At 60.3% G+C, this 26,395-nt stretch overlaps 6 protein-coding genes across 6 annotated transcripts; all 6 read left to right on the top strand.

Annotated features, from left to right (window-relative positions):
- Positions 1 to 624: 624 nt before the first annotated feature.
- On the top strand, positions 625 to 1,629 carry LSCM1_04726 (uncharacterized protein; the record flags this gene model as incomplete). Its single annotated transcript, XM_067322221.1, has 1 exon — positions 625 to 1,629. One exon carries the CDS (start codon positions 625 to 627, stop codon positions 1,627 to 1,629), a length of 1,005 nt encoding a protein of 334 aa, XP_067179018.1.
- Positions 1,630 to 4,927: 3,298 nt separating this feature from the next.
- LSCM1_04725 (uncharacterized protein) lies at positions 4,928 to 8,887 on the top strand (the record flags this gene model as incomplete). The annotated part of the gene is made up of 1 exon (XM_067322220.1): positions 4,928 to 8,887. One exon carries the CDS (start codon positions 4,928 to 4,930, stop codon positions 8,885 to 8,887), a length of 3,960 nt encoding a protein of 1,319 aa, XP_067179017.1.
- A 1,844-nt stretch (positions 8,888 to 10,731) lies between these two features.
- LSCM1_04724 (uncharacterized protein) lies at positions 10,732 to 12,399 on the top strand (the record flags this gene model as incomplete). Its single annotated transcript, XM_067322219.1, has 1 exon — positions 10,732 to 12,399. One exon carries the CDS (start codon positions 10,732 to 10,734, stop codon positions 12,397 to 12,399), a length of 1,668 nt encoding a protein of 555 aa, XP_067179016.1.
- Positions 12,400 to 15,273: 2,874 nt separating this feature from the next.
- On the top strand, positions 15,274 to 19,599 carry LSCM1_04723 (uncharacterized protein; the record flags this gene model as incomplete). Its single annotated transcript, XM_067322218.1, has 1 exon — positions 15,274 to 19,599. One exon carries the CDS (start codon positions 15,274 to 15,276, stop codon positions 19,597 to 19,599), a length of 4,326 nt encoding a protein of 1,441 aa, XP_067179015.1.
- Positions 19,600 to 21,090: 1,491 nt separating this feature from the next.
- Positions 21,091 to 21,945, top strand: LSCM1_04722 (uncharacterized protein; the record flags this gene model as incomplete). Its single annotated transcript, XM_067322217.1, has 1 exon — positions 21,091 to 21,945. One exon carries the CDS (start codon positions 21,091 to 21,093, stop codon positions 21,943 to 21,945), a length of 855 nt encoding a protein of 284 aa, XP_067179014.1.
- Positions 21,946 to 23,885: 1,940 nt separating this feature from the next.
- On the top strand, positions 23,886 to 24,743 carry LSCM1_04721 (uncharacterized protein; the record flags this gene model as incomplete). Its single annotated transcript, XM_067322216.1, has 1 exon — positions 23,886 to 24,743. The coding sequence occupies one exon, from the start codon at positions 23,886 to 23,888 to the stop codon at positions 24,741 to 24,743; it is 858 nt and encodes a 285-aa protein (XP_067179013.1).
- Positions 24,744 to 26,395: the final 1,652 nt, after the last annotated feature.

Genomic DNA, 26,395 nt, shown 5'->3' with positions numbered 1-26,395 from the left:
ATGGAAGCACATATATTTCTGTGCATGTGCACTTATAGGATGTGTAAGAGAGGGGCAGCGCCGCCCAGATCTAGAAGGGGGAAGGGGGAGGTACAGAACATGTGCCGCGGCTTAAGTGCTGCTTGTCGGCGGGAAGGTGAGCGCAGCCGTCGTGGACCTATTGCTGTCAACTGAGCTCGTGCATTTCTGGGACCTCCCCCCCCTCTGTCTCTCTCTCTATGAACTCTTTGGGTACGCAGTCGCTCCCACCTCTGGCTTCTTTCGTTCCTCTCTATCATTGTTGCGCTCCTCAACACGCACACATATATATATATCACGGCTCGCATGCGCAGACGCCTCCTGCGCCCTTCTCCCCACTATTTTCGTCACCTGTGCCTTTTATTGCTGCCCCCGTTTCTTTGCTGTTTTTGCATAGCTGTCTTTACTTCCTCTGCTATCGTGAGGGTGGACACGTTCAGAAATCGTCATACGCAGCCGCCCCTCACTCACATTTTTTTTGCTCCCACCTGTGCCACTTCCACTCCACTGCCCACCACTACCATCACCAAACACACGCGCACGCACGTCTCGTGCTCTTTTTTTTTGCGTCTCTTCTTCCCTACGTGCACCCTCCACTGAAAAAGCATGAGCGCAGTTGCTGACGACAAAATGGCCTCAAAGCTCCATCAACCGGACTCCCCCATTGCGGCCGATGCGGTGCCCGCTGCCGCCGCCGAGACCTCAGAGGCGGCCGCCCCCATTTTTGATGCCGCCGCTGCCAATGCCCCCTTCTCCGACGCCACCACTGAGACGTCTGAGGTGAAAGTTCCGGTCCCCTTCATGTCCTCCAACGACGGCCTTTCCGAGGACACCATCAAGTACATTAAAGACCGCAACATTGGGCAGCTGATGGAGTATATTCTGCGGTGCATCATCACCGACAAGCCAGCGAAGCCACTCCGCTACGTCCATGACTTAACGGCGTCGCCGCTGCCCCCGCGGCTGGCCCTGGCTGGGCCGCCAGCGAGCGGCAAGGGCACGCAGGCACAGCACATCTGCTCGTATTACAAGCGTACGATTGGCAGGAAGCCGGTGCACGTCTCATCAGGTGATCTTTTGCGGTCTGAAGTGGCGGAGGGCACACACCTCGGCAAAATCGCTGAGGCCTGCATGAAGCGGGGCGACCTCGTGCCGGATAGTCTCATTATCGGCATCATCCGCAACCGGCTGACGAGGGAGGATGCGGTGGTGAACGGGTGGCTGCTGGACGGATTCCCGCGCACCCGTTCTCAAGCGATCTCTCTGGACGCTGCAGGCCTCTGCCCACACACCTTTGTCGTGTTGGACGCCCCGGACGACATTTTGTTCGAGCGTGTCGAAGGGCGTCGCACCGACCCGGTCACCGGCACCATCTACCATCTCAAGTACAACCCGCCGCCGCAGGACGACACGGCGCTGATGGAGCGGCTGCAGCACCGTGACGATGACACACGCGAGGTCCTTCGCCCTCGCCTGGAGGCATACCACTCAATGGTGGAAGACCTGCTGGACTACTACGGATCGATCATGTACCGCGTCGACGCGGACCGACCGCAGACTGTCATCACGAAGGATATCACCGAATACCTCGGAAGCCACGATGTCGAGTAGCAAGGAAAGGGCGGGGGGAGACTTCTCAGACCTGCGTGCGAAGCAACAGTCAGTGCGCATCCATTCCTTTCCTCGATGTACTTCTGAAACTGACAGCGCATGCATATGTACACACGCAGTCAAACGTGGCCACAGCGCCATACCTCTTCCCCCTCTAGGCTATTATGGGCGGACGCAGCGAAAACAACAAAAAAAACACGCTTGTGTGTATGTATGCGCGTGTGTGTGCGTCAGCCGACCTGCGCTGCTTACCCGTTTCGGCTGCTGCTGCTGCAGGTGCTCATCGTGATCATTGTCATGATCCGCGTAGAGGACTGTGCTTCAGTTTGCACGTGTACGCCCTTGTCCGTCGCTTTCCCTGCGCGTTCGATTTCACCCGCGCACGTCTCGTCTCACGGGTGATAGTCTCGTTGCGTCTTGTGCTTCTTGTTTACTGTTTTACGTGACGTTGCCTATGTTAATCTCATCATGACGCTCGCACTCTTCCAGTCCCCCCCCTCCCTCCCTGTCCACGTTTGCTTCTCGATCCGTCCTGTATGTTCTGCCCTCGTTTCCTCTCACCCTTAGCCCCTCTATCCTTCTCTCTCTCTATTGGTGCGTGTGTGCGTCTACGTCCCTGCTGTGACTCGCGTTCAGGATAGGTAAGGTGTGCCTGTATGTATGTGTTCGTGCGTGCATGTCTCCCTCCCTACGACGCCGCGGCAGAGTAGCCCTTTACGTGTGTGCGCGTGTTTGATGTGGAAAAAAGGGAGGGCGGGCAGTGGGCCAAACAGAGAGGCGGACGATGGTGAGGGTGTGTGAAGGGGGAGGAGGACGACGACGCTTCACCGTAACCACGGGGAAGGGATGAGGGCCAAGACTGGAAGGAGAGCCGAAAAGAGGGGAAGGCAAGCGAGCCACAAAGTCTACTCGCCCTTCTTCATTCCTCCTTTTTTTTCGTTTCTGCTGCAGTGTGCATCCGTTTGACGGATGGAGGGTATAGGCGATCATGTATGGAGGGCGTGGGGGGAGGGGGGAAGTAGACGGCGTCCTCATGGGAGGCATCTGTGTGTTGATGTCGACGGCGGATGACGAAACGGGGAGGGGGCAGGGCACGGCATGCGTAACGCACGTGTCACGCTACGCCTCGCCGCGCCCTCTTTCTCCGCCACCAACCGTCCCTTTTTTTGATTTCACGCCGCCGACAAAGGCATTCGCCGCATTCATCAGCAAGCCATACCACAGTGCTCTCACCCCTCCCCCGCTTTACCCCCCCTCCCTTACCCACTTCATCCATCTGCTTGAGCACCCTCCTTCCACTCGATGCGGACCTCCATCAGCGGCTCGCCCTCTCTCCCTCCCTCTCTCTCTCGCTCTCTCAGTGCGAGCGTTCGGTCATGTAAATGTGCTTGCGTGTTTCCTTCCGCCCTTGCTCGTGTATATTTCTGTCACCCGTCGCCTCCGCACTCTCCCCCCTCCCCTCCTATCCTCCGAAGAGCCAACGCCCACAAGCACACACCTTGCAGTGAGTGCGGTACTGCCCGAGGGACTAATACGTACAAGGTCGGGAGTCCAGAGTGACGGGTTGCCACAGATCTCGGCGTTCACGTCTTGAATGGCGTTACGCGGGAGCGAGCTGCGACAGTCCATGCGCGTGCGCCTTCGATGGGATGAGCACTTCTTTCGCGTGGCTGCGAGCGCCTCTCAGCTGCCCCTCTCTCTGCCCATTCGTGTTTGGAGTCTAAGCCGCCCCGAAGGGGGTGCGGGGCGTGGCTGCGAGGTTGAGGATCCAGTCCATGGCATTGCTTTCGCACAGGCGTCGAGGGCGGCTTCGCACACCATGTGGCGATGGGGCCCTGTACAGGTGCTGAGTGGATGGGAGCCGAGATGTGTCTTGGCACATGTGCTGTATGCAAGAATGGGCCGGTTAGAGGGATAAGGCCTCTCGCACCTTCTCGCCGTCCCCTCCTCTCCCTCTTTCTCTTCACCGATCGCCGCGTATGAGCTCTCTCTCTCTGTCTCTCTCTCTCTGATTATTTCTTGACGAATGTGCGGCGCACATTTGTGCCCGTCCTCCTTTCTCTTATGTATATATAATTTACCCATCAAGCCTGCGGGGCCGCTGTTGAACTCGGACATGTGCCTTGGCACTTGCAATCACACACACACATACACACATCATAATGTGGACATGCCATCGTACACGTGCACTTATGCGTGACGCACGCGCCCCTCTGCATGTCACCGTTGCCAAGGTCGGGGAAAGGAGGGGTCCGCATGTGCAACTCGAGCGACGTTTTTTTTTTTCACATTAACAACGCGATACAAGAGGTGACAGCGCGGCGTGCGTACCACACGCTCGCGGCCCAGCCGTTGTCCTGTATTTGTTCGCAAAATCTGTGGTGCAGGGCATACGGCATTCTCTTCGAGGCAGATACGTGTGGAATGGCCAAACTATTCGCCGCCGTGTGGGGGAAAGTGGGGACGACGAGAGACGAGGCAGGGACTGTGCGCGTGGCTCGGTGGCGGTCTTCACACTCCCTCGGCCCTCTCCCCTTTCTGCCACACTGCGAGCTGTACTCCATGTGATGCGTAGCGCCGGTCATCCCCTTTCTTTGCCCGCACATTTCTGTCTCCCTCTTCCCCCCCTCTCTCTTTAGAGTGCACACCCCACCCTGTGTACATCATCTCGCACGCCCATCACCCTTCCCCTCCCCTCCCACCCGTTGCTCCTTCTCAGGGATCGTAACAGCCCTCCAACACCGCCATCACGCACGCGCACACCTCCCCGCCCTAACGATCTCCGCTTACATCGCTCTCCAAAGCCGTTCTAGTCGTGTGTCTGTGACTGTCTCTGTGTGTGTGTGTGTGTGTAGCGCAGCGAGTGTTCGAGGAGGGGGAAGGCCTCTTAGCATCCCGCCATAGCACTCTCTCTCTACTGCCCTCTTCTGCCCTTCCTTTGCCTCCTTACGCCCTTCCGGCACACACACACACAGACACAAACGGGCACACGGCTATCCGGTTGAACGCAGTAATCTGGGGGCACCGTTATCAGTGGACGCATCAGAAGACGAAGCGCACCAACTCCTTCTACCCGGCAAGTCCTTCTCCCTCTCACCTGTCCATCTTTGAATGTGGTGTCGGCGCGCATTGCCAGCTTGTCATCGCATTTCCTCTCCTAACTGTTACCCTCTCGCCTACCCCCACCGCCGCCGCCACTCCTGCTGTACGCCTCGAGCACGTCCGCATAAGAAAAGGCAGCGGCAGCACCGACGTCAGCCGCGCGCCCACAAATTTACGCAGAGCGCTTTAGTCAATCATGATTCACCGCTCCGTTTCCCGGGCGACCTCGCCGTCGCACCAGCAGCTGTACAAGGTGCATAGCGAGTCGGCCCCGCGCTGCCCGAGCTCCGTGAGTCCGACGCGAAATAGCTTTTTCCTCTCCGTGATGCCACGCGCACGGTCGCCACGCCCTTCTACGGGCTCTCATCCAAAGATCGGCCGTATGGAGGACGCGGTGTACGTTGCAGACGTAAACCCCACGTACTCTGTGACCGGAGCGGTGCGCTGCATCGCCCCGGTGAACGACCGCATCATGTGGACCGCCGACTACAGAGGAACACTGTGCATTCGTGCGCTGCCCAAGGGCACCCCGCTGAAGGAGCTACCAGGACGCGAGAACTCTTACTGCAGCTCCCTCCTGTACCTTCCAAGCGAGGACGTGGTGTGGGCCGGGTTCCAGGACGGCTACGTGCATGTGTACAGCGCAAAGACCATGATCCTGCTCAAGGAGGTGATGGCGCACAACGGCGGGGTAAACTGCATAGTGGAAGTTGACGGTACCGTCATGACGGGCGGTGCAAACTGGAAGATGTGCCAGTGGGACCCGACCGGCGGCAACATGCAGCTCCAACGCATCCTGCACGGCCACAACGGCGGCGTCCGCGCCCTCGCTGTCTTCGAAGGCCCCACGGGTGCCGTCGTCTTCTCTGGAAGTGACGACGGCACAGTGCGGGCGTGGGACCCATACGATTTCGCTGCTGGGCAAGCAAGCACCGATGCGAGCATCCACACCTTCAGTGGACACGTTCGCGCAGTGCTGGCGCTGGCGGTCGTGTCGCATGCGAACCAGCTATGGTCCGCCGGCGAGGATATGACATTGCGTGTGTGGGACATGCGGTCGCTCTCTTGCCTCAAGGTCTTGCGAGGCCACACCGCGCCGATCTCCAGCTTGATGGTGGTGGAGTCACGCGTCTGGTCGGCCGACAAGCACGGCCACATACTGCTTTGGGACATTGCCACGAGATCACCGTTGCAGGACCTCGCGGAGCGGGTGCCCTACTGGGGCCTTGGACAGGGTATGGTCCTCGCTATGCAGAAAGTGCAGCTGACCTCCGCGTACAAGGTGTGGACAGCCTCCTCCAGTGGCGTGTTGCAGTGCTGGAACGCGGAGACGGTGCCGATCATCTTCGACGACGTGCCCGTCTCCACCGGTGTGCTCAGAACCCCCAGCGCGGGCGCGACAGTGCCCCGTACCATTGCCACACGGGGCAGGAACGGCGCATCCGCGGCGGCCGCGACACCCTCGGGCAGTCACCTTGTAGATCCCATAAACACCTCTGCGCTTACGGTGGCATCGTTGCACAATGACTGGGATGCCTACCACAGTGTCAACGAGGGCGACCTCCCGGTATTGGCACCGGTGGCGCGGATGAAGGAGTACATTCGAAGTCTTCAGGAAGAGCTGGAGGCGACGAAGCGAGATGCCAAGCTGAATTACGAGAAGTACCGCATGGAGGCGCAATGCGAGGTCGAGACACAGCAGCTGCTTTCGCAGGAGAACGACCGCCTGCGCGAGCGTCTCCGAGAGCTCGAAGCGCGCGCGAGCGAGGCGCGTGAGGAAGCGAGCGAGCGGGCGCCGGCCGGCACCGGCGCCGCCTCCCACCACATGGCGAAGGACGAGGTGGAGCGCCTGCAAAGCTTGCTCATGGACATGCAGCGCCAGCTGGACGAAGCTCTGGAGCGACAGCGCGAGCTCGAGGCTCAGCTGAACCAGTCCGAGTCCAAGTCTTCGTCTCTGAATATGTTGAACGTTGCCGATCTACCGAGTTCAGCAGATCATGCAGCTGGCAACGCCGAGCTCAGCTCTGCCCCGCGCAGCCCGGCTCTTAGTGGTACACAGAACAACGCCACGAACCTGTACAATGCGATGATCCTCACATTTGGGCACGACAGGGACAGCGCGAGCCAGGACGGTGTGCCGGTAGAGCACACCTGCCTTTCTCGCCGCTTCCAAGGAGGGAACTGGGAATACATCATGGAGGAGAAGCCGCACGAACTTCACAGCACTTTCATCGCAGACCTCTGTGTGGGCCTCGGCATCGCACCGACGCAAGTTGAGCGGGTTGACCTGAGCCTCGGCAGCCTTATCGCTGAAGTTGAGGTGGTGCACCCGGCAAGCGTGCCAGCGGCGGAGCTAGAGCGACGCATGCAGTCTTATCGCTTCCCTGCGCTCATGCGCCTCCACACGGTAGCCTTCACGGCGCCCAAGACGGTCCCAGACAGCGGGGCAGCGACAATCCGCGATCTTCAGGAGCAATTGGCGATGGCGCAGCATCACGAACGTGCCTGGTCCTCGCCGGAGCCGCAGCAGCCCACTAGCAGCAGCAGCAGTGCCTCCAGCGGCATTCGCCTCAACGCCTCGGAGTGGCAGCAGATGAAGGACGAGAACGACAATCTCCGCGACACCGTGCAGCACCAGACTCAGCTTATCGACGACCTCAAGAGGGAGGCGGCGGAGCAGGAGGCCCAGCTGGCTGATATGCGCGTGCAACTACAAGACGCTGAGGCGAAACTGCAGCAGCCCACTAGCAGCAGCAGCAGTGCCTCCAGCGGCATTCGCCTCAACGCCTCGGAGTGGCAGCAGATGAAGGACGAGAACGACAATCTCCGCGACACCGTGCAGCACCAGACTCAGCTTATCGACGACCTCAAGAGGGAGGCGGCGGAGCAGGAGGCCCAGCTGGCTGATATGCGCGTGCAACTACAAGACGCTGAGGCGAAACTGCAGGAGTCCCAGCAGCAGCAGCAGGATACTTCCGCAAGTACGTCACGACAGTCTTCTAGCGATTCGATCGAGGTCTGCACAGAGGATGACGGTCACGAACCGCCGTGCATCGATGGCACGGTGCGCAAGGCGGAGGACACAGAATTTGGGAGGACAACAGAGCTCGTCGTCGTGCCTCGGGGGCAGGAGATGGCTGCCGCCGCGGAGGCGACGCGAGTGGCCTCGATAGCGGGCGGCACGGGCGATGAGGAGGAGGATCATGAAGCGCTCAAGAGATATCTGCGTGATCAGCTTAAGCCGATGATATCACAATTGAAGCGCGCTCGCGGCGAGCTGCAGTTCGACAATGGGAATCTGAAGAAAAAGGTCGAGGAGCTCACAGCGCAGGTGCAGCAGCAGCAGCAGGAGCTCGAAGCCGAGCGTCAGAGGGGACTGGCTAGGGTCGAGAAGCCAGCGCCGCCAGCGGCTACCACCAGCAACGCCTCGGACGAGGAGGTGCAGAAGCTTCGCGAGGATCACGAAGCGCTGAACAATTACCTACATGAGCACCTCAAGCCAATGATCTCGCGTCTCAAGCGTGCGCAGGGTGAAATGGAGGTGGACCTGTCACGCGCCCGGGAGGAGTTGCGGAGGGCGTGTGACATGTACGACGGGGCCGCCGCGGCGCTGGAGGAAGAGCACGTGCGAGAAGAGAAGATGGGCGAGGCGATGGAGGCCCTGCGAAAAGCACTAGAGGCAGAGCAGGTGAAGAACCAGGTGGCGAACAGCGAGGCCACAGCCGCGGGCGCTTGGCACGACAGCCCCGCTGTCAACCGTCCGAGGCGCCACGGCACGGACACATCTTCAGGGCGGCCTACAGTGCCGACCCAGCTGTGCGGCAGTGCTGACAAGGCGATCGGTGCCGCGGAGCCGCCTTACGGGGATACCGAGAAGGATGCCCTCGACAAGCTGGTCGCACTCAACCTGGACCTCTCTATCCGCCTGGCAGATGCGGAGACAGTCATCGCGCACCTGCAAGACTCCCTGCTCTCCTCGTCGAGGCAGCTGGTGGTGCAGCGCGATGAGAAACATCGGCTGCTGTTGAAGATCCAGCAGTATCAGCAATGTGTGGCGCGGTCACCGGAACTCGATACAGCGGATCGGTACTCGAGCATCGATAACGTTGTGAGCAGCCCGTCCCCATCCAAGTCGCCGTCGCGGAACCCGCAGTAGCAACGGCGACTTGGGAATGCTTGCAGATTGCCCTGCATATATATATATATCGCCCCCACGGCGACAATGTGCAGTGTGTGCACCCCCTCCCCTCCCTCACTCGCTTTCCTCTCTTCTTCATGGTGATTGTGTTGCCCCTCTCTTCCCATTTGTTTTTTTTTTACTTCGAGCACGCGTCAACTTGATATCCTTCGCACCACTCCTCCCTCTCTCTCTGTCCCTCTCTTTCCTCCCCTCTCAGCTACCGTCACGCACACGCGTGACCCGTCCACGTCTCTGTCCAGTGTGCACGCTCGCGCTCTTCTTTCTCCTCCTAACGAATCTGCGGCCGTTCTGTTACTGTTACTCTGCCGCTGTGGCTGTCGCCTTCGTTCCACTCTCATCGGCGGGTCTTTTATGTGCTCCATCTGTGTTTTTCTTTTTGCCATGTGGGCTCATGCGTGTGCGTAAGGAAGAACGCGGACAAGCCATCACCACCGCTCCCCTCCTCCTCCCTCCCACCTCGCTGTCACTTCCTTCCGTCCCCATCTCTCTGCTTTCAACGCCATTGTCTCTCCCTCTCCCTCCCTCTCTGCCCCCTTCCCCCTCCCCCTCCTCCTCTCCCCCACCCCTCTCCTCTACCCGCCGGCTTCTGTACCCCATGTCCAAACACCCTCTCATTTTTGCCTTCTCCGCCACTCACTCACTCTCTCGAGATCGACTGTCCGTCCCCTCCCTCTTTCCTTATTTTTTTTACTGAGATGCAGGCGTTTGCGTCTCCGCCCAACTTCGCGCGTGTCGGGGGGAAGGGGAGGGGGGAAGAGATGATAACGAAGTGCTTTGGGTGCGCTGCCGGTCGGATGGCACAGTTCTCCAGCGCGAGGCGCTTGCGGGAGGGAGGGAGGGGAACCTCAGCGAAATACTTCAACCAAATGAAAGGAAGAAATCGGTAAGCACGAAAAAAGGGGGGAGGGCACAAAAAAAAAAGCTGTACATTTCACTGTATATCGTAAAATCCTGAGGCGGGTGGTGCTGTGGGTGTGCAGTCCTGTTGTCTAATGTGCCGCTGAGCCGCTGACGAGTGGGGGTGAGAAGGCAGCGGCGCAGCGGCACTGCTCGGCTCCGTCTCCTCCATATCGTTTGCTTATTTTGCACACGCGCTGTGTATGGGTGATGCATGCCCTGCAATCGAGAGAGCAGCGCAGAAAAGAGAGGAGGCCTTTTTGCAACGGATCTGGCGAAGGGAAGCAGAGGGAGACCGCGTATGGCTCACGGTGTCTCGAAGTGTACGAGGAAACCATTGCATGACGCAATGCGTGTAGGTGGTTGTGAGGGAGAGTGTATGCGGCGAGTGCGGTGGGAGGGTTAGAGGTGGGGGGGCGGAGGGGGCGCACTGCAGGGGCGACCGTACACGGAGCAAGACACCACCATGTCGCCGGCAGCCGTCTTCTCTCACTCTCCGCACCTCCCCTACTCTCTCTCTCTAAGCATCATCTCTGCGCGCGGCGCACTTGCCGAAAGGTGTCCGTTGTACTAGCAGCTATCGGCGCATACTCAGCACGATGCGTCTGTGTTGGGTTCTACCGCCCTTCCATGATCCTTTCATGCTCCGTACGTCCTCTTCGTCCGCTCTTCCTCCTCCTCCCCCTCCCCCGCACCCTCATGCACGAGCGCGGCTCTGGTGGCATGTCGCAACTCTCCCTTGACCACCGTCGTCACCCTATTTCAACGGCAGCCACACCCCCAGCACACACACCTCCCGCACACACATACACACACACACGTGCCTGTGAGAGCGAACACCCAAAAGAGACTACCCCCTGCAGAGACGCCTCGCTCACTCATTGACGTGGTCTTCGGCACCCATGAGGGCTCCAGTAGCGTCGATGCCTCGCAAGCCAGGCAATGCCAAGTCAAAGGGGACGTTGTCGGCACACCGCCGTAACGGAAGCGGCTGCGATGGCGTTACCGTCTGCGGGCGTTTCGATGGCCAGTCGCGCTGTTCGACAATGGCCCTAAACGGCATGGCGTGGACGGGTGAGAGAGACGGTGCCATCGCGACCCGCCTCACACCCAGCGGGATGGAGGTGGGCCGCATCAAGCCCAACGGCCGCTCCATGGTGCTTGTGATTGCGAACGTCGGCGACTGCATCTGGGTCGGCTACTCTGATGGCGCCATTCGCGTCTTTGACCACGCTACTCACAAGTTGCTGCGTGAGTCAACGCAGCACACGGCTGCCGTCTACGCAATGTGCGCCGCCGGTGACTATGTGTACACGGGTGGGGCGGACTGGAAGGTGCACGAGTGGGAGGCGGCAGACCTGCGCTACAGTCGCATGTTCTATGGCCACCGCAGCACGGTCCGCTCCTTGACGACGTACCTGGATCAGCAGGGCGGTCACCGCTACGTCGTGTCGGGCAGCGACGACGGCACCATCAAGGTGTGGAAAGCGGCGACCACGAGAACGAGCAGGGCCAAAACGGAAGGCGGCGACTGTGTCGCCACGCTCGAGAAGCAGGGCCTCTGTATTCTAAGCGTTTTGGTGCTGGACGACACAGCAGAGTTGTGGGCCGGCAGCGAGGACTCCGCGATTCGCGTGTGGGACCTCTGCACGCTGGCCGCCACCAACATCATCAGAGCCCACCGCGCTCCTGTGGTAGCGCTGCAGAAGGTGGACGAGACGGTGTGGTCTGGCAGCAAGGATGGCGCAATCGCCGTTACGAACCGCTTCTCAAAAGAGATCCTCTACCGGGCTACGCAGCCGCTGGCGAGAAGCAGGGCCGCTGCCAGGACGCAGCGCTTCGCCATGTCGATCCTCCCCGTGACTCACTCCTTCTTCTGCAATGTGTGGACCACAGCGGCGGATGGGTCGTGGCAGTCCTGGGACGTCTCCTTATCGGGTGGCGCGAAGCAGTCCGCCGACAAAGCGTGCGTCTTGATGCGTGGGCGCCAACCCCTGCAAAGTCGGAAGCCGCGCTCGTCGCGCGGGGGCCGGCACCGCGGCGATCACGCAAGCAGGGGCGCTGTTGACGCAAACAAGTACAAGCGGTCCCGCTCTGCGAGTGCACTGCCAGAAAACAGGGTCCAAGAGCTGCGCGAGAGCGTTGCGCAGCTGCGGCGCACTGTGGCAGCGCTATTGGCAGATTCGGCAGATGTGCACCCCGACAACGGCAGCGGCGTCAACGATACCGGCGACGTAGTGAACCGCTACGAGGCTCAAAACGCAGGGGGCGTCGATGACGATGACGGCGGCATCCCTCTCGACGCTGTGGCGGAGTCGATCCGCGACGATTATACGGCTGAGGCGCAGAGGGAAGTACATCAGCTGCAGGCAGAGCTTGCGGTGGAAAGGAGGAAAAGTGCTGAGCTGCGCACCGAGTTGGAGAAGATGGGCAAGGGCCCGCACCTCAGCGCCGCGGAGGGCGCCAAGGTCTCCGGGCGGACGGAGTCGCCTGCGATGTCCGACGCGCCAGCCGAAGCGAACGCAAGGGAGCGGCATGGCGGGCAGTCCGATGACCGAAAAGCGGACTGAGGTGACCTTTGCCGTGGAGGTGGTAAAGGCGTAGAACGCCGCCATGGCTGCTGTCGTGTCCGAGCCCGCAAAGGAGATTGGACCACAGGGTTAAAGGTAATAGAGGGGGAGGGTAAATTTTATCGTTGCTTCCTTGCGGCGCCGTCGTGCAGAGGCGCGTGTGAAGCTGCGAGGATGTGGGTATCATCGCCCTCGCTGGAAGCGAACGACGTCGCTCTCCCACTTGTCCCTCTCCTCCGCCCTCTCTCGGTATCGCACACATACGCACAGAGAGAGAGGGGGGCACCTCACCCCCCTTTTTTTGTCTTGTGCTCCCCCTCTCCCCTGCACGTCTTTCTTCCTCGCACGTATTTCGCTCTCTGAACTGCGTGTGTTGCTTCTGTGTCCCATTTTCTTCTCCACCATCACACATTCGCTCTCTCTCTCTCTTCCTTATCGAGCCCCACACCGGGCGCGCGCGCCTTTGTGGGCGTGTGGGTGGATGGGGACGCGTACCGGGTCTGCTGCCTGACGCACGCACGCAGCAGCAGCAGTATCATGAAGAAGACGGTGATGATGCGGTGCTTTAGTGCTCCGCTCGAATCACCACCCGTCTGTGCTGTTCGTTTTTTTTGGGTGTTACTCTTTTGTTTACCTTTGCCATGTGTGGAGGTGTCGATCTCTGTGTGTTTGTGTGTGTGTTTGTATGTCGGGTAGTGGAGAAAGGACGGTGGTGGTGGTGATGTGTGCCCACGTCTGTGTGTGCGCGGAGCTCCGCTTCTCGTGAAGCGTAGACAGCAGCGTCTTCGCAAGGGAAAGGCGTTCGGCAACAAACAGACGCCTTCGATCATTGATCGACCTCATTATCGGCATCTTTCGCTTATATATATATATGCATGTGCTTGTGTTATTCTTTCGCTGGTGTTGGTGCTCTTCGCTTCTTCTCTTGCGCGCGTGCACGCACACACGCGCTATCGTTCACGACGCGCCCCGTCGCAAGCACGTGAGAGAAGGAGGGGCGCGGTGATGAGGGTTACTTGCACCTCCTGCTCGGTATTGCCTCTCGCTTTTTCTCTGTGGGCCAGTGTGTGTATCTCTGGGCCCATCTGCGGTCCTTCTACGGGTACGAAGTCATTCCGTCCCCTCCCCCCCCGCTGCCTCATTGGCCAGGTGAAGCGCCTTTTTTTCTCTCTGCCTTTCTATCGTTGGTTGGTTCTCTTCGCTGAGCGGCCATTTCCTCCTCTGCTTTGATTTTCTGTGGTGCGTCCTTCCCCTCCCCCTTCCCTGGGGCACTACGCGATGGGTTCCCACGCACACGCGTCAGAGAGTGGCCTCTGACACGCATAGTTTACACATTCGCTTCTTCTTCTCCGATCTCTATCCGCGTTTCTCTCTCTCTCTCCCTCTCTGAGCCCCTCCTCTCATCATCGTCATACATCGTTCTTGCCACCACCAGCGCGTCGCCCGCCTCCACCGCTCGCTCTGCCCTTCGTTCCTATCCTTCTCTCGCCGCGTCTGTCATCGGCACTGTCCTGGCGCATAGCCCTCGCCTCTTCTCGGCCATCACCGCCACCATTACCTGCGCTCTCTCCTTTACCGCTCCCCACCCTCGCCCCTGATGAGACTTCAGACAGAACAAAGAAAGGCTGTCGAGGGAAACGTGTGAGAAAACGGCGCGGGCAGGATCGGTGGTTCGTCGGTCGGGCGCTGCCTGTGTCCACGGCCCGGCGACAGCAGCAGCCGGCCCCCGGAGAGAGGAGGTGAATGGGTAGATGGAAGGTAGGCGATGGGGGTTGGGGCGTGTTTGGATGAGTGGGGCCATCCCGGATCATGCGGGCACGCCAAGCAAAAGAAAGCAGACGCATGCTAGTCTTCTTCGAGCGGGCGTGCTCGAGTGCGATGCAGCTGTGGCCACCTGGCGGGTGATGTAAACTGGAGTGCGCCTCTATTCCTGTAACTGCCACTCACCACGGCGTCCTCAACTGGTTCGCGTCAGCGAGGCGCACTACAGATGTCTTCTGCACCCACCACACAGATCACCACTGTATGTGTGTGTGCGTGTGTGCAGCACTCGTGCACGTGCTCCGCTCGGAAGGAGCCTTTCCCTTCACGTTTGCTAATCAACCTCTCCCTCACGCACTCGATATCCTTTTCTGGTCTTTTTTGTGCTCTTGTTCTGTCGCCATTGTCTCGCGCGCGCACCTGACACCGTCGCACTCAACCCCGTCGTCACTGCACCGGTCGTGATCATCGCCTTCGGATGTGAAAGGGGAGGGCCTATCGTAGTGCACATCTACACCGCCACGACGGCCCCCTCCCCCTTCCTCTACAGGCACACACACACACACTTAGATACCCCTCCTGCATACGGCGGGCCATACAGGAAAAGGCGACAGTGCCCCATTTGTTCGCTATCTTTGGTTTAGGGTCAGTTCGTCGCGCCCAACGAACGCGAACGCGTGCACAGAAGAGCTCCAGTGTGCCTCTAGACGACGGGTAGTGCGCTCTCTCGCTCTCAGTTTTTTTCTTGGCCTCCGCCTTGCTTTTGTTTCCGTCTCGTTAGATCTTTTTTTTGTATGTGTGTGTTGGCGCTGCTTCTCATTGTGTTCATGGGAGCATCGTGTAGACCTGCGTGCTCTGGATACCTCACACACATAAACCCACGCACTCACCTGTACCTCAGTCTCTCCTAGATTTTATTTTGTTTGGCTCGCGCTCTCTCCTCCTCGTTGGCGCATATATCCACAGGCACGCACTCTGCATTGCCTGTGCTGGAGCTTGAGCTCCACCTCACCCCCACCCGCCTCCGCATACATACTTACTACGAGCAGATAACTCTGCTGAAGACGGAGTCGCGAATAGGGCACGCACGCCGTTTACTGCGTGACCACGTCGATGGAGGGCCGCAAGCTGAAGCGCTATGACTCAGCCCCGCTGCCGGCGGGCGCCACGGCGGCGCCCAGAGGGGCAGCTGTGCATGTCTCGAATATTCCGCGGTCGTACGTGGCGCAGCCCGGGTCCCTGCCGACACCACCCACTGCAACACAGCCAGCGAGTGCTGCGGCCTCTGCGCCAGCAGCTACCACTTCATACGAGAAGCAGCTCGTGGACTACTACACGTGCATGGAGGAAGACAATAAAAATCTCCTGAAGTTTTACGACGCGCACACCTCCGACATTGCGGCGCTACGCGTGTTGGTGCAGGAGCGCAAGTACAAGGATGCTATCTTCACCGCCATGGAAGCCAAGACGGCTTCCATAGACGCCTTCTTGAAGGAGCTCATGGACCTTACCGGCACTACTCGCGGCTTGCGGGCCCGGCGGGATGCGAATAGCGCTAAGAGTGCTGCGGGCAAGTCGTCCCCGGCGGCGAGGCCAGAGGCAATCGTGTCGATGGATGAGGTGCGCGACGCCGTGCAGAAACAGCAGCACGCCCTGGCGGCGGCACGGAGGAACGAAGAGAGGCAGAAGCTGGTGATTCAGGCCTTGGAGAAAGAAGTAGCCGCGCTGAAGTGCACGGGCCAGTGCGCCGCAGCACGCTCGGAGACTCAGAAGTGCGCACTGACCGAGTCGAATGACGCCACCGCCGACGAGGACTGCTGTCTGCCAGGCACCGCGAAGGAACTGCGCGATGCGCAGCGCACGATTCGAGAGCTGAAGCGACAGCTAACGAAGGCTGCGTGTGACGCCAAAGACTCTGCGGCTACCGTGAAAAAACTGCAGCAGCAGTGTACAGTACACTTGCAGGCGCTGCAGTGCCGCGACGAAGAGCTCGCAGGACTGCGTAGCACACTCGATTGCAAAGAGCGGCTGATCACGGCACTTGAAGCAAAGGTGCACAAGCAGAAGAGCACCTCGGAGGCGCATCAGGGCGCATCGAAGCCTGGGCCCCGCGACAGTCGCACGAACTCTGCGCCAGTCACAGCTGACCACCACAGCAGCAGTGGCGAGACAAGCACTGATCGCCTTATTGTGACCCACCACTACCGCCTGCTGGGCGGACAAGCCTTCGTGGATGGTCACTGCTTCTCGCCAGAGTCCTTCAAAGACGCCTTCCTGCGTTCTGTCTCCACGCTGCTGCGGGTTCCATACGGGTACCTCACGAGCGTCGAAGTGCGCACCCACACTGAGGCGGTCAGCGTCGAGTTCGACGTCCGCCACCCAGCGCGCGTGAAAGAGGATGAGATCGACTTCTCGCTGCTCAGCCACGACTACCCAGAGCTAAGGACGTTTCTTGACAAAGCGAAGGCGGAGCTGGCGACACGCAAGCCGCCTGACCGTAACGCCAAGCGGATCAAGGAGTTGGAGGCGGCACTGGCAGAGAGGGTGGGCGAAGTGGATAGCCTGCGCCGCGCCATGCGCTCTCTCGAAGCCTCGCTTAGCCGCCGCGACGCAGACCGAGAGACGCTGGACACCGATATGGACAACGCACTGCGCGAGACAGAAGCGACTGTGAAGGAGGTGTATGAGGCGCTGCAGTCGACGCAGCAGGAGGCACAGGAGCTGCAGAAGGCGCTGGCCATGAAGTCCACGCAGCTGCGCGTGTCGGAGCGGGCAAAGGCGGCTGTGCAGGATGCCGCGGCAGCTGCGGAGAAGAAGTTCAAGACGGAACTCGCGGCCCTTCACGAGCAGCTCGCCACAGCACAGGCAGCGGTCGACCAGGCACGGGAAGAGGCGACTCGAACGTTACTGCAGCGCCAAGCTGATGAGAAGGTCGAGCTACTGATGAGTACGTTCCGCTTCAGTGTGGCGCTGCCTACGGAGTCGGCGCAGTGTGCAGCGAATCGCTTGTTGGAAGAGGCTCAGCAGACGCGCGTGCTGCACGCGCTACTTCTCTGCCACGCCGCACGGTGTGCCGGGGCTGTCCCGGTCGTGACCAAGGAGTGCTCATTGGGCGACGGTGCTGCCACGCTAGAGGTCGCCGTGAATCTCGCCTTCTACGCGGGGAAGAAGGACGCCGAAGCTGTCAAGGTGGAGATGACGAAGAAACTGAGCTCGGACCCCTGCAATGTGGCTCTGGAGTACTTGCGGATGTGTAGCGATGCATTCAAGCGAGAGGCCGCCACGGTGTTGGATGCACAGCGAGCCGTCAGAGAGGCAGAGCAGCGCGTTACAACTGCCATTTCCGCCTCGCAAGCGGAGATGCAGCAGGCGCAGAACACGCAGCGTGCCGCCGAGGCATGGAAGCTGCGCGAGATTCACGCGCGAGTGAGCAGTGTCCTGCCGGGCGGCTCTGCTGATGCGAGCAGCGTCCTAGAACGCATCGGCCAGCTCGTCTCGCGGCTGACAGCTGCCGAGTCGGCGGCACGCCGTCTCGAGGAGGAGAGCCGCCGTGCAACGCAGCTCTCGGCGGATGCGCAGCAGGAGCGCGAACGCTTGGAGCACGCGTTGAGTGGCCTCACAGCGCGCTGCACTGAGTTGTCCGTCGCAAAGGAGCAGCTCGCTGAGCGAGTGGGCACGTTAGAAGCGCAGCTGCGCAATCAGCAGACGAGCTCCGGTGATTCGGGGGGTGCTCTGGAGGAAAAGTTGAAGCGGCTGGAGGCGACGCTGAGCGCCAAGACGGCGGCTGCAGAGTCCGAGAGGAACCGTATGCTGGAAGAGCACAGGACGGCGTCGATTTTCGCGGCGGCCCGGCTGGCTGAGGTCGAGGAGGCGCTAGCCATGAAGGAGGTGGCGTTAGCGGAGCTGCAGTCGAAGATGGCGTCCTCAGGCCCCGGCGTTGACTCGGGTGCGTCGGCCGAGGAGGCGGCGCTGCGGGAGGCACTGAGGCTTGCCAAGGAAGAGCGCACGGCACTCGCACGCCAGGTTCGAGAAATGGACACGGACATGAGCGACTTGTCGAACATCCAAGCCTCCATGCAGCGCGAGTTGGAGGCGGCGCAGCAGGAGCTGCGGGCGAAGAAGCACGACTTTGATTTGCTGGTGAAGCAGCTGATTCGGATGGAGGAGAGGGAGAAGAGGCGGGCCGCCGAGCAGCACTCTGTGCCTGTGTCGCCGCGGAGGCAAAACGAAGACGCTGAGCGTGACGACGTTGCCCGGGAGTCCCTCGTCGTCTTGACCAACAGCAACACAACCCTCCAGCAGTGCCTGCGTCGCCTGCAGTGCGTCGTCACCTCCATGGGCATGGAGGCAAGCCTCTCACCGGGCAGCGCAGCCGATCGCGCGGGGGCGGCAGGCGGGTGTGGCAGCGAGACGGACAGTGGGAGGGCTGTTGATGACAACAGTGGAACGCGACGCAGCGGGCATCGGAAGAGCGCTCTCGGGACTACGGTGTCACGCGCCGCCACGGATCACCGGAAGCTGTTGGCACAGCTAGCAGACCTGCTGCTGCCGCTGCTGGACAAGCTGGATATCCCGGCATCGCGGGAGACTGCGAGCAAGAGCTTTCACTGTTGCGGGACCACTGCAGCGGCGATGGCTGACGCAGCCACAGCAAGTCCTTCAGTAAAAATCCAAGCGTGCACTGTCAAGCACCCGCCGCGTAGTGCGCCATTCTCTCGCACAGCGTCCGCGTCGGCGGCGATGGGAGCAGAAACGAGCGGCCACGCCTCGACTGCGAACTTTGCCGTCGCGCGAGAAGCTGCAAACGCGTCGTACGGCAACACGCCGAAGCGAGGCACGGCAAGCGATACAGCACTGGGTGTGGCAGTAAGCAGCTCAGGTGGAAAAACAACAGTGGACGCGGCGCCGCGCCTGGACTTCAGCCGGCAGACGAGCTCGCGCACGTACATCCGCAGCAATACGTCCACCTCAGCGGCCGCGAGTACCGGTGGTGCTGGATTGCCGCCAGCAGCTGCGGCAGCTGGCACCGGCGACTCTCCATCGTCCGGCGGGCGCATCAACAGCAGCGGTGCCGCCATTCGAGGGAGCGGGGGTGAGCGAAAGGAAGAGAAGAGCAACGAGCAACCGAAGTGTGGTGTGAGCAGCAGTGGCGGTGCACTCGCTGCAAGCGCCGCCGGCAACAGCGCGTCGCCAACGAACGCACCGTCTGGCGCTCGCCGCAGTGCGGCACCGACGTCCACTGCGAAGGCAACCGCGTTGCGTCGCAGCAACACTACCGCCACTTTCAGCGGCGGTAGAGGCAGTAACTCAGCCATTGAGGCCAGCCTTATGCGCACGGCATGCGGCCATCGCGGACTGCCGACGATGTCGACGGCGGCGACAGACTCGAGCGGCTCCTTCGCATCCCATATGAAGCGAGCCCGCGCCACACACATGTGACGCGGATGCAAGGTGTGGTCCAAACACAGCCGAACCAAATGAAGAAACCATTCGTGTAGTGCGAGCGTCGGGGAGCCCTATTAGCCTCCCTCTCCAGCCCGCCCACCCTTTCCTTTACGCCCTTCCCTCCGCAGCTCGTACCTGCGCGTGCGACCATTTGTGCGTCTTCTTCACTCTCACACACACTGCGTTTGGCCGCCTCTGTATATTTAGGGAAGTCGGTGCCGATCTAACGTATCCCTTTTTCTATGTGTGCGGTTGTGCTGTTGTCTTCCACCTTCTCGTAGATGTCGCATCACCTCTCTCTCTCGCTTCACCCACCCCACACACGCACGCATCATCGCTCTTCTTGCTCGTCCTCTCTCTCCTCCCTCTCCTCCCTTTTTTGTGCACACGCTTCTCCTCACCCCCACCCCACCCCCTACACACGCATACATTATATATTTATATATAAATATATATATTTATTTACTTGTAATCTTCTCGTTTACCGCAATAGAAACCCGAAGCACCTTTCCAGAGCCACACAAAGGCACGCGGCACAGAGAACACGCGCGCACATCACGACCCATATGCAAGGGTGTGCCTGTGTGTGTCATGCCGTGTGTAAAAGCTCCAGGGTCGATGCCCCCTTTTCGGTTCTATGCATCGGGACCAAGAGCGACTGATACGCCTCAGCACATATGAGCACACACACACACACATACACATACACGATGAAAAGGAAAAAAAGAGAGGAGTCCCAGCCCGACCTCCCCACTCCACCCTCATCTTCTCCGCCTGCTTGCAACGGATGGGAGCGTGTCTGTGTCTGTCTGTCTGTGTGTGTGTGTGTGCGGAGGAGATTGTGGAAAAGCGGCTCGAGTCGGCTGTGAACATTTTTGCAGGTGCTTTTTCCATTCGGTTCGACTCAGCGGGCCCTGACCGTCGCCGCGGCTGATGCATGGCCGTGTATACTTCGTTCCCCTTTGTCTTTTGCACCTCCTATTTGCCACATCCCTTTCCCTCCCTCCCTCCCTCCCCCCTCACGTGCCATTCACGCACACGCACACGTCATATAGACCACCGACGCCATCGCACAGCACGCTGTCATTCAACAGCATTTTTTTTTTGGCATCACCGTTGAGTCCATACGCGCACACATAAATACACATATATATATATATATACGCGCGCCCGTCCTTCCACATAGTCCCCACCCTGTCTTTGCCTTGCAAGCGAGCACCTACGCTGAAGGAGCCCACATAGACATAATCGCTACACACACACACAGATCAGCTCGCCATCTCTGTGCACCTGCCTCGCACCCCTCGGCCTTTCACCTTCCCCCATTACGCCAATAGACGAGCAGTGGTGATTGCCCTCTCCAGCCACCAGCAGAGAGATCCGCCGGCATTCATACGTCCATCCACCCACCCCTCTCCTCCTCTCTCTCTACTGCGAGAAGCGCACAGGTACACAAACACGCACACACTTACAACGGTCGCCAAGATGTTCCGCGGTCGTATAGAACTCATCATCGGCCCTATGTTTGCCGGGAAGACGACTGAACTGATGCGCCGTGTCAAGCGCGAAATTCATGCCCGTCGCAGCTGCTTCGTCATCAAGTACTCGAAGGACACCCGGTATGATGAGCACAACGTCGCTTCGCATGATCAACTAATGCTACGGGCGCAGGCAGCGGTCTCGCAGCTGAAAGAGGTGCGGGACAGTTGGCAGAGGTTCGATGTGCTGGCAATCGACGAGGGTCAGTTTTTCTCCGACCTCGTGGATTTCTGCAACACCGCTGCCGACGCGGGAAAGGTTGTAATGGTGTCAGCGCTCGACGGCGACTACCGGCGCAAGCCATTTGGGCAGATCTGCGAGCTCGTCCCGTACTGCGAGGCGGTGGATAAGCTGACGGCCGTGTGCATGATGTGCCACGAGCAGCCGGCCTGCTTTACGCGTCGCACCGTGAATGTGGAGAAGCAGGAACTCATCGGCGGCGCAGACATGTACATCGCGACCTGCCGCGAGTGCTACACGCAGCAGCAGCTGCCCTCTATCGAGGAGATGCGGACACAGCAATTGGCCATCAAGGAAGTCGAGAAGCGCTTCCTCAACGTGGCAGTGAAGAAGGCAGCCACCGGTCCTGAGACGCCCGAGAAGCCGGCCGGCGGCTGGAGTGCTAGGAACGGGGTCTCGACGCTTCCCAAGACGGCAACGGAGGGAGCAGCTGTATCTGGGCCGACTGTCGGCATGAAATCGAGTCGGGACCAAGGCGAGATGAGGGCTTTCACCGCTGAGCCGTCCAAGCACCAGCGCGTGGAGTCGGCGTGCACGGCGTCTGCCAAATCCTCGGAGTGACGAGGGGAGGGGCGTCCATCGAAGAGGACTCGGGCTCGTGATCGGTAGCGGCCAGAAGGAAGCTGAGATGTGTGGTCGTGCAGCTGCCGCTCCTCGTCTCCCCTCCCCTCCCAACTTCCGCCTACACCTCTTCCACTCTCTGATGTTCTGACGCACGTCATGTCAGTCGATGACGCGGCAGCGGCGATGGGGGGTAGCCCGAGGAGTGGGGGGGCGATGGGCGAAGTGGGTAGAGCGGAGAGGGGGGAGGCAACAGGATCGCAGCCGTGAAGCGGGACTTGACGCGCGTGTGCGATGTTTGGCTTTGGCCGTCGGTGCCATGAGGGGGCGTCGATCTTTCTCCCTGCAACCACAGTCTTGGTGCCATGGCACTGCGCACACATGCAAGTAAGGCAAGCGTGCGGCACACGGAGCGGGGCGTTAGCCGTCGTGGGCGGGAGATGGACAAGGGTGGGGGAACACTTGACTCGGATGTGGACGTCGTTCTTCGAGTCGCTTCATGTCAGGGTCCTCACGCTCTCATCACGCAAGATAGACCTTCACCGGCGTGCAGAATATTCGTATGTAAACGATGTGTCACTGCGCCCCTCCCAAACAGTTTTTGTGCGTTGTGCTTCCCTTTGCCCTTTTTTGGAGGGAAGAAAGAGGAAGGCTCTCTTGTGCGCTGCGAAGCCGTCCCCCCTTCCCCTGACGCACACACACTTTCTAGACCCTCTTGCCCAACACCACCACCAGGTCGCTGTTGCCATGGAAGCCGTCAGCATACTCGGTTCACCATTGTTCCTCTGCCTTGAGCTGTGTCCATGCTCGGGTACTCCTGGTCATCTCTGCGACAACTTCGCAAGCGGGGGGCAGCGAAAGAGGCTGAGAGAGGCAAGCACGCCGTGCGTGCTTGCGCAGGGGGAGGGAGAGGGTGGGTGAGCAAGCTGTAAGTGCAGAGAGACACTTGTGTCAGCGGTCTCTGATTTCCTCTTCGTTTTTTTGCTTTTGGACGTCTTTTATATGCGTAGTCGCCCTCCCCCACCCCCTCTCTCGCTCTTAGGTTGTGTCACGACTGTCCCCCCACTGCGCATACACACACACAGACACACTTAGACCGAGGGAAGGAGAGGGACGCGAAGAGGAGGCGACAAAAGAGGGGAAGAGGTACTGAGTGGGGCACGCGCATGGGACTGCATAGACGTATTTGATTCGTGCTTCTCTTGCCATAATGTCGGGGGTGCTAGCAAACATTCAGTGATGGGGGCGAGCATCTTTGCATCTCTCTCTCTGTGTGCGTGACAGCGCCTCCGCCGTGCCTTAGGCCTTCTTTCGACGTGAGCGGCAGCAGCAGCGCCAGCAAACTGAAGAAAAAAAAGGACTGAAGCGCTCCGTGTGTGTGTGTGTGGCCCCGGGGGACAGGTGTCTTTCTACAGAGGGACAGGTATAGACTCGTTGCATACGACCGCTTTCCGTGCGATGCGAGCGGCACCCCGTTCTTCAGTGTGGGAAAGTATGGCGACCCAATCACCGGCATCTCGATCTTTCTCTCGGCCACTTTCTTCCTTTTAGGGGGGCCACGCAGGCCTCAAGCCCACGTACGCGCACACGCGAGATGAAGTGCTCGAGAAGGCTGAGCTTGCAGATGCCTCTGCCTACACGTTGGCTCAAGCACATAAGCGTGCCGCGTGCTGCCGGGCGCCGGCGTCGCAAGACACAAGTACATGCTGCACCCTTCCCGCTCTATGATTCTGCGACGGCGAGTCCACTGCCCCTCCTCCTCCCCCTCTCCCCACCTCCACGCGCCGCCGAACAAGAAGAAAAACTCGCCACAACCTCCTGGAACGGAGCAGCTGAGCTGCTCCACGGCAACGCCTCATCTGCCCCGGCCCCCCTTGCTTCGCAGCATTCCTCTCCCCCTCCGGTTTTTCTATACATGCCGCTTGTCAGCTGTGCCAGCCATGCGCGCCTCAACGCTGCGGACCCTCCACGTAGCGAGCGCATGCCACTTCCCGCCAGAGGTGTCTGCTCGCGTTACGTCCTCCTGCGTCTTTGCCGCTCATTACGAGCAGCGGCGAGCGCTTCTTGCGAAACCCACAACAGCACGCCTGCTCAAGACAAAGAAGCGTGCACCGAGGGCAACACAAGAGAAGTCCGGCACGGCCACCTCATCGAATTCGTCGCTCTACACGTCCCGCTCGAATCGGCCCGTTCCCGCCACCACCTCCAGCATTGAAGGTACGGCACCACAAGCCGTCGCGTTCCTCTCCAGGGCCGGTACGACAGCATCTCCGCCCCCGGACAAGAGTGCAGCCGCCCCGCTGCCAGTGCCGCAACCCTCTCCGTCCGCAGCTGCAGTCGACGCAGAACGGCCGCGCCGTTCCTATGCATCGACTAGTGCAGCCGTGAGCGAGCAGCTCGTCTCTCTTCGGCGCGAGCTGCTTGAAACGCGGCTGCAGCTGGCGAAGGCGGAGGAGACCAACGCGGGGCTCTACGAGGGTGTGCTCGCACGACTCTCAGAGACAGACCGCGCGGCTCACCTCACCGCATCAAGCCTTCGCTATACAGGCATGGCGCTGCGAGCCGCCCACGACAATCTAGAAGTGGAGCTACGGCGCCTGCTCACCATCGGGCTGACGGCGGAGGAAGTGGACTTAGCGGCTATCGAAGCTGGTGCGCGTCAGTACGTGCGGCAAAACATCGGCTACCACAGCGAGCATGTTTCGGCGGAGCCGTCGGCCGTGCCGGGCATGGCAACGGCGGTGGAGCGCAGCGAACGCGAGGCCGCGACGAGCGTCTTCGAAAAGACGCCCCCATGAGCGCCGGCAACAACCGCAAGAAAGGGGGTACGAGGGGGGAGGGAGAAGGCGAGCTGACTGATCCCGCCCCCACCCTTCACCCTTTCCTCGTACAGCGGTTCTCCTCCTCCCCCTCTTCCCCCCAAACACGGACGTATCCTGTGCCGGCTTAGCAGTTGCTGCGCATCGCTGCGTCACGCGGCCTCTTTCGTCTCGTATCCGTTGTAAGTCCCCCCAATTGGTCATTTTTTGCTTCAGAGGTGATGGGACATCGAATCCGGCGTCTCGTGCGTGAAAATCATGACGATACGTCCAAGCACGAACGACGCGGTCACAGAGTGCAGAGCTGAAGGAAGGGGGGTAGTGGTTAGTACGCATGGCATCATAGGCGTGGTGCTCACCCCGCTTCCACCCGTCTTCTACGCTCTCCTCTGTGTTTGACGTGATCAGCCGTACAGTTACCCTCACGCAGGTCCGCGCTGTCGCAACCGCCTTACTCGGCTCAGATTCCATGCCGTACCCCACACAGAATGGCCCCACCGCAATCGCTTCGCGCAGCGCTGAGTCACTCCCTCACCTCCCGCCCGCGCTCCCTTTCTGCATTGCGCGCACACACACACACGCACACGCGTACCCCGAAAGTGCCCACAAGAGTAAAAGCTTCAGCTCACCCCCTCCCCCTTCCCACACGGTGTCCTTCGCCCTCTCCCCTCCGCTCTTTTGTACATCACTTGGAACAGCGCAGCGGTCAGTCATGCCGCCCGAGGAGAAGGCGATGGAGAGGAACTCCGCCCGACAGCGGCGGCCAGAGGAACGCCATTTTTGGGGGGGGGGGCGCATTCCTTTCACACACGCATGTCTTGACGCGTCCCAGCGCTCGAAAAGACGGGCAACGCTCTCTCCATCTCCATCTCGCACACACACAGACACCACAGGGCACCCCCTTTGCAACCCTCCTGAACTGCGTCGTCTCTTCGGCATGGCTTCCACATGTGACCTATTCACGTCTTGCGCTGCAGCTTTTGTGTGTGTGCGCGTATCTGCGTGTCTCGGTGCGCGCGCCTTGTGTGTCTTCCTGCACTGGCTGCCCACCCCCGACCCCCTTCTCCATCTTTTCCTCGATCGCACCTTCTCTCGCTCTGCGGCTCCTTCCATTTCCTTACCACTCCTACACCGCCTGTCTGCTAACTCTCCGTCCGTTCGAACGATTCTTGCATTATCCCCCGCATCCGGCTGCGCATGGTACGGCGGACCAGCTTTCGTCACGCTTCGTACGTCGCTCTCTGTCGCGGCTGCGCCCGCCCCCTCAGCCCCTGTCTTACCGCGTAGTCCGCTCTGAGCCCTCTTCCGCTGTTACACATGCGCGTATGGGCGCTGGCCTCCGTGTGTCCCACACGAGTGAAACGGTAAGTGAGACGACGGCAGCGCGAGACACAAGAGCGCATGGCGTGCGCGCGCATGCTCGGCAAGTAGAGAAGGGTCGCGCGCGCACCACTGTGGGGTGAAGGAATATTCGCAGCTCGCTGGAGGGTCGTGAAAACTGGAGGGGGTTATCTCTGCCCCTCTGTGCGTCTACGCGCCCATGCGTAAAAGCCCGTCTCTCCTTTCTTCTGCTCTTTCGCACTGCGTTCCACCTTCTCGCTGCCTCTCTTCGCCTGAGCGCCCCCACTCGT

Source organism: Leishmania martiniquensis, chromosome 21 (assembly GCF_017916325.1).
Source record: "Leishmania martiniquensis isolate LSCM1 chromosome 21, whole genome shotgun sequence".
Classification (NCBI taxonomy): domain Eukaryota; phylum Euglenozoa; class Kinetoplastea; order Trypanosomatida; family Trypanosomatidae; genus Leishmania; species Leishmania martiniquensis.
This window is presented reverse-complemented; position numbering and strand designations above follow the sequence as displayed.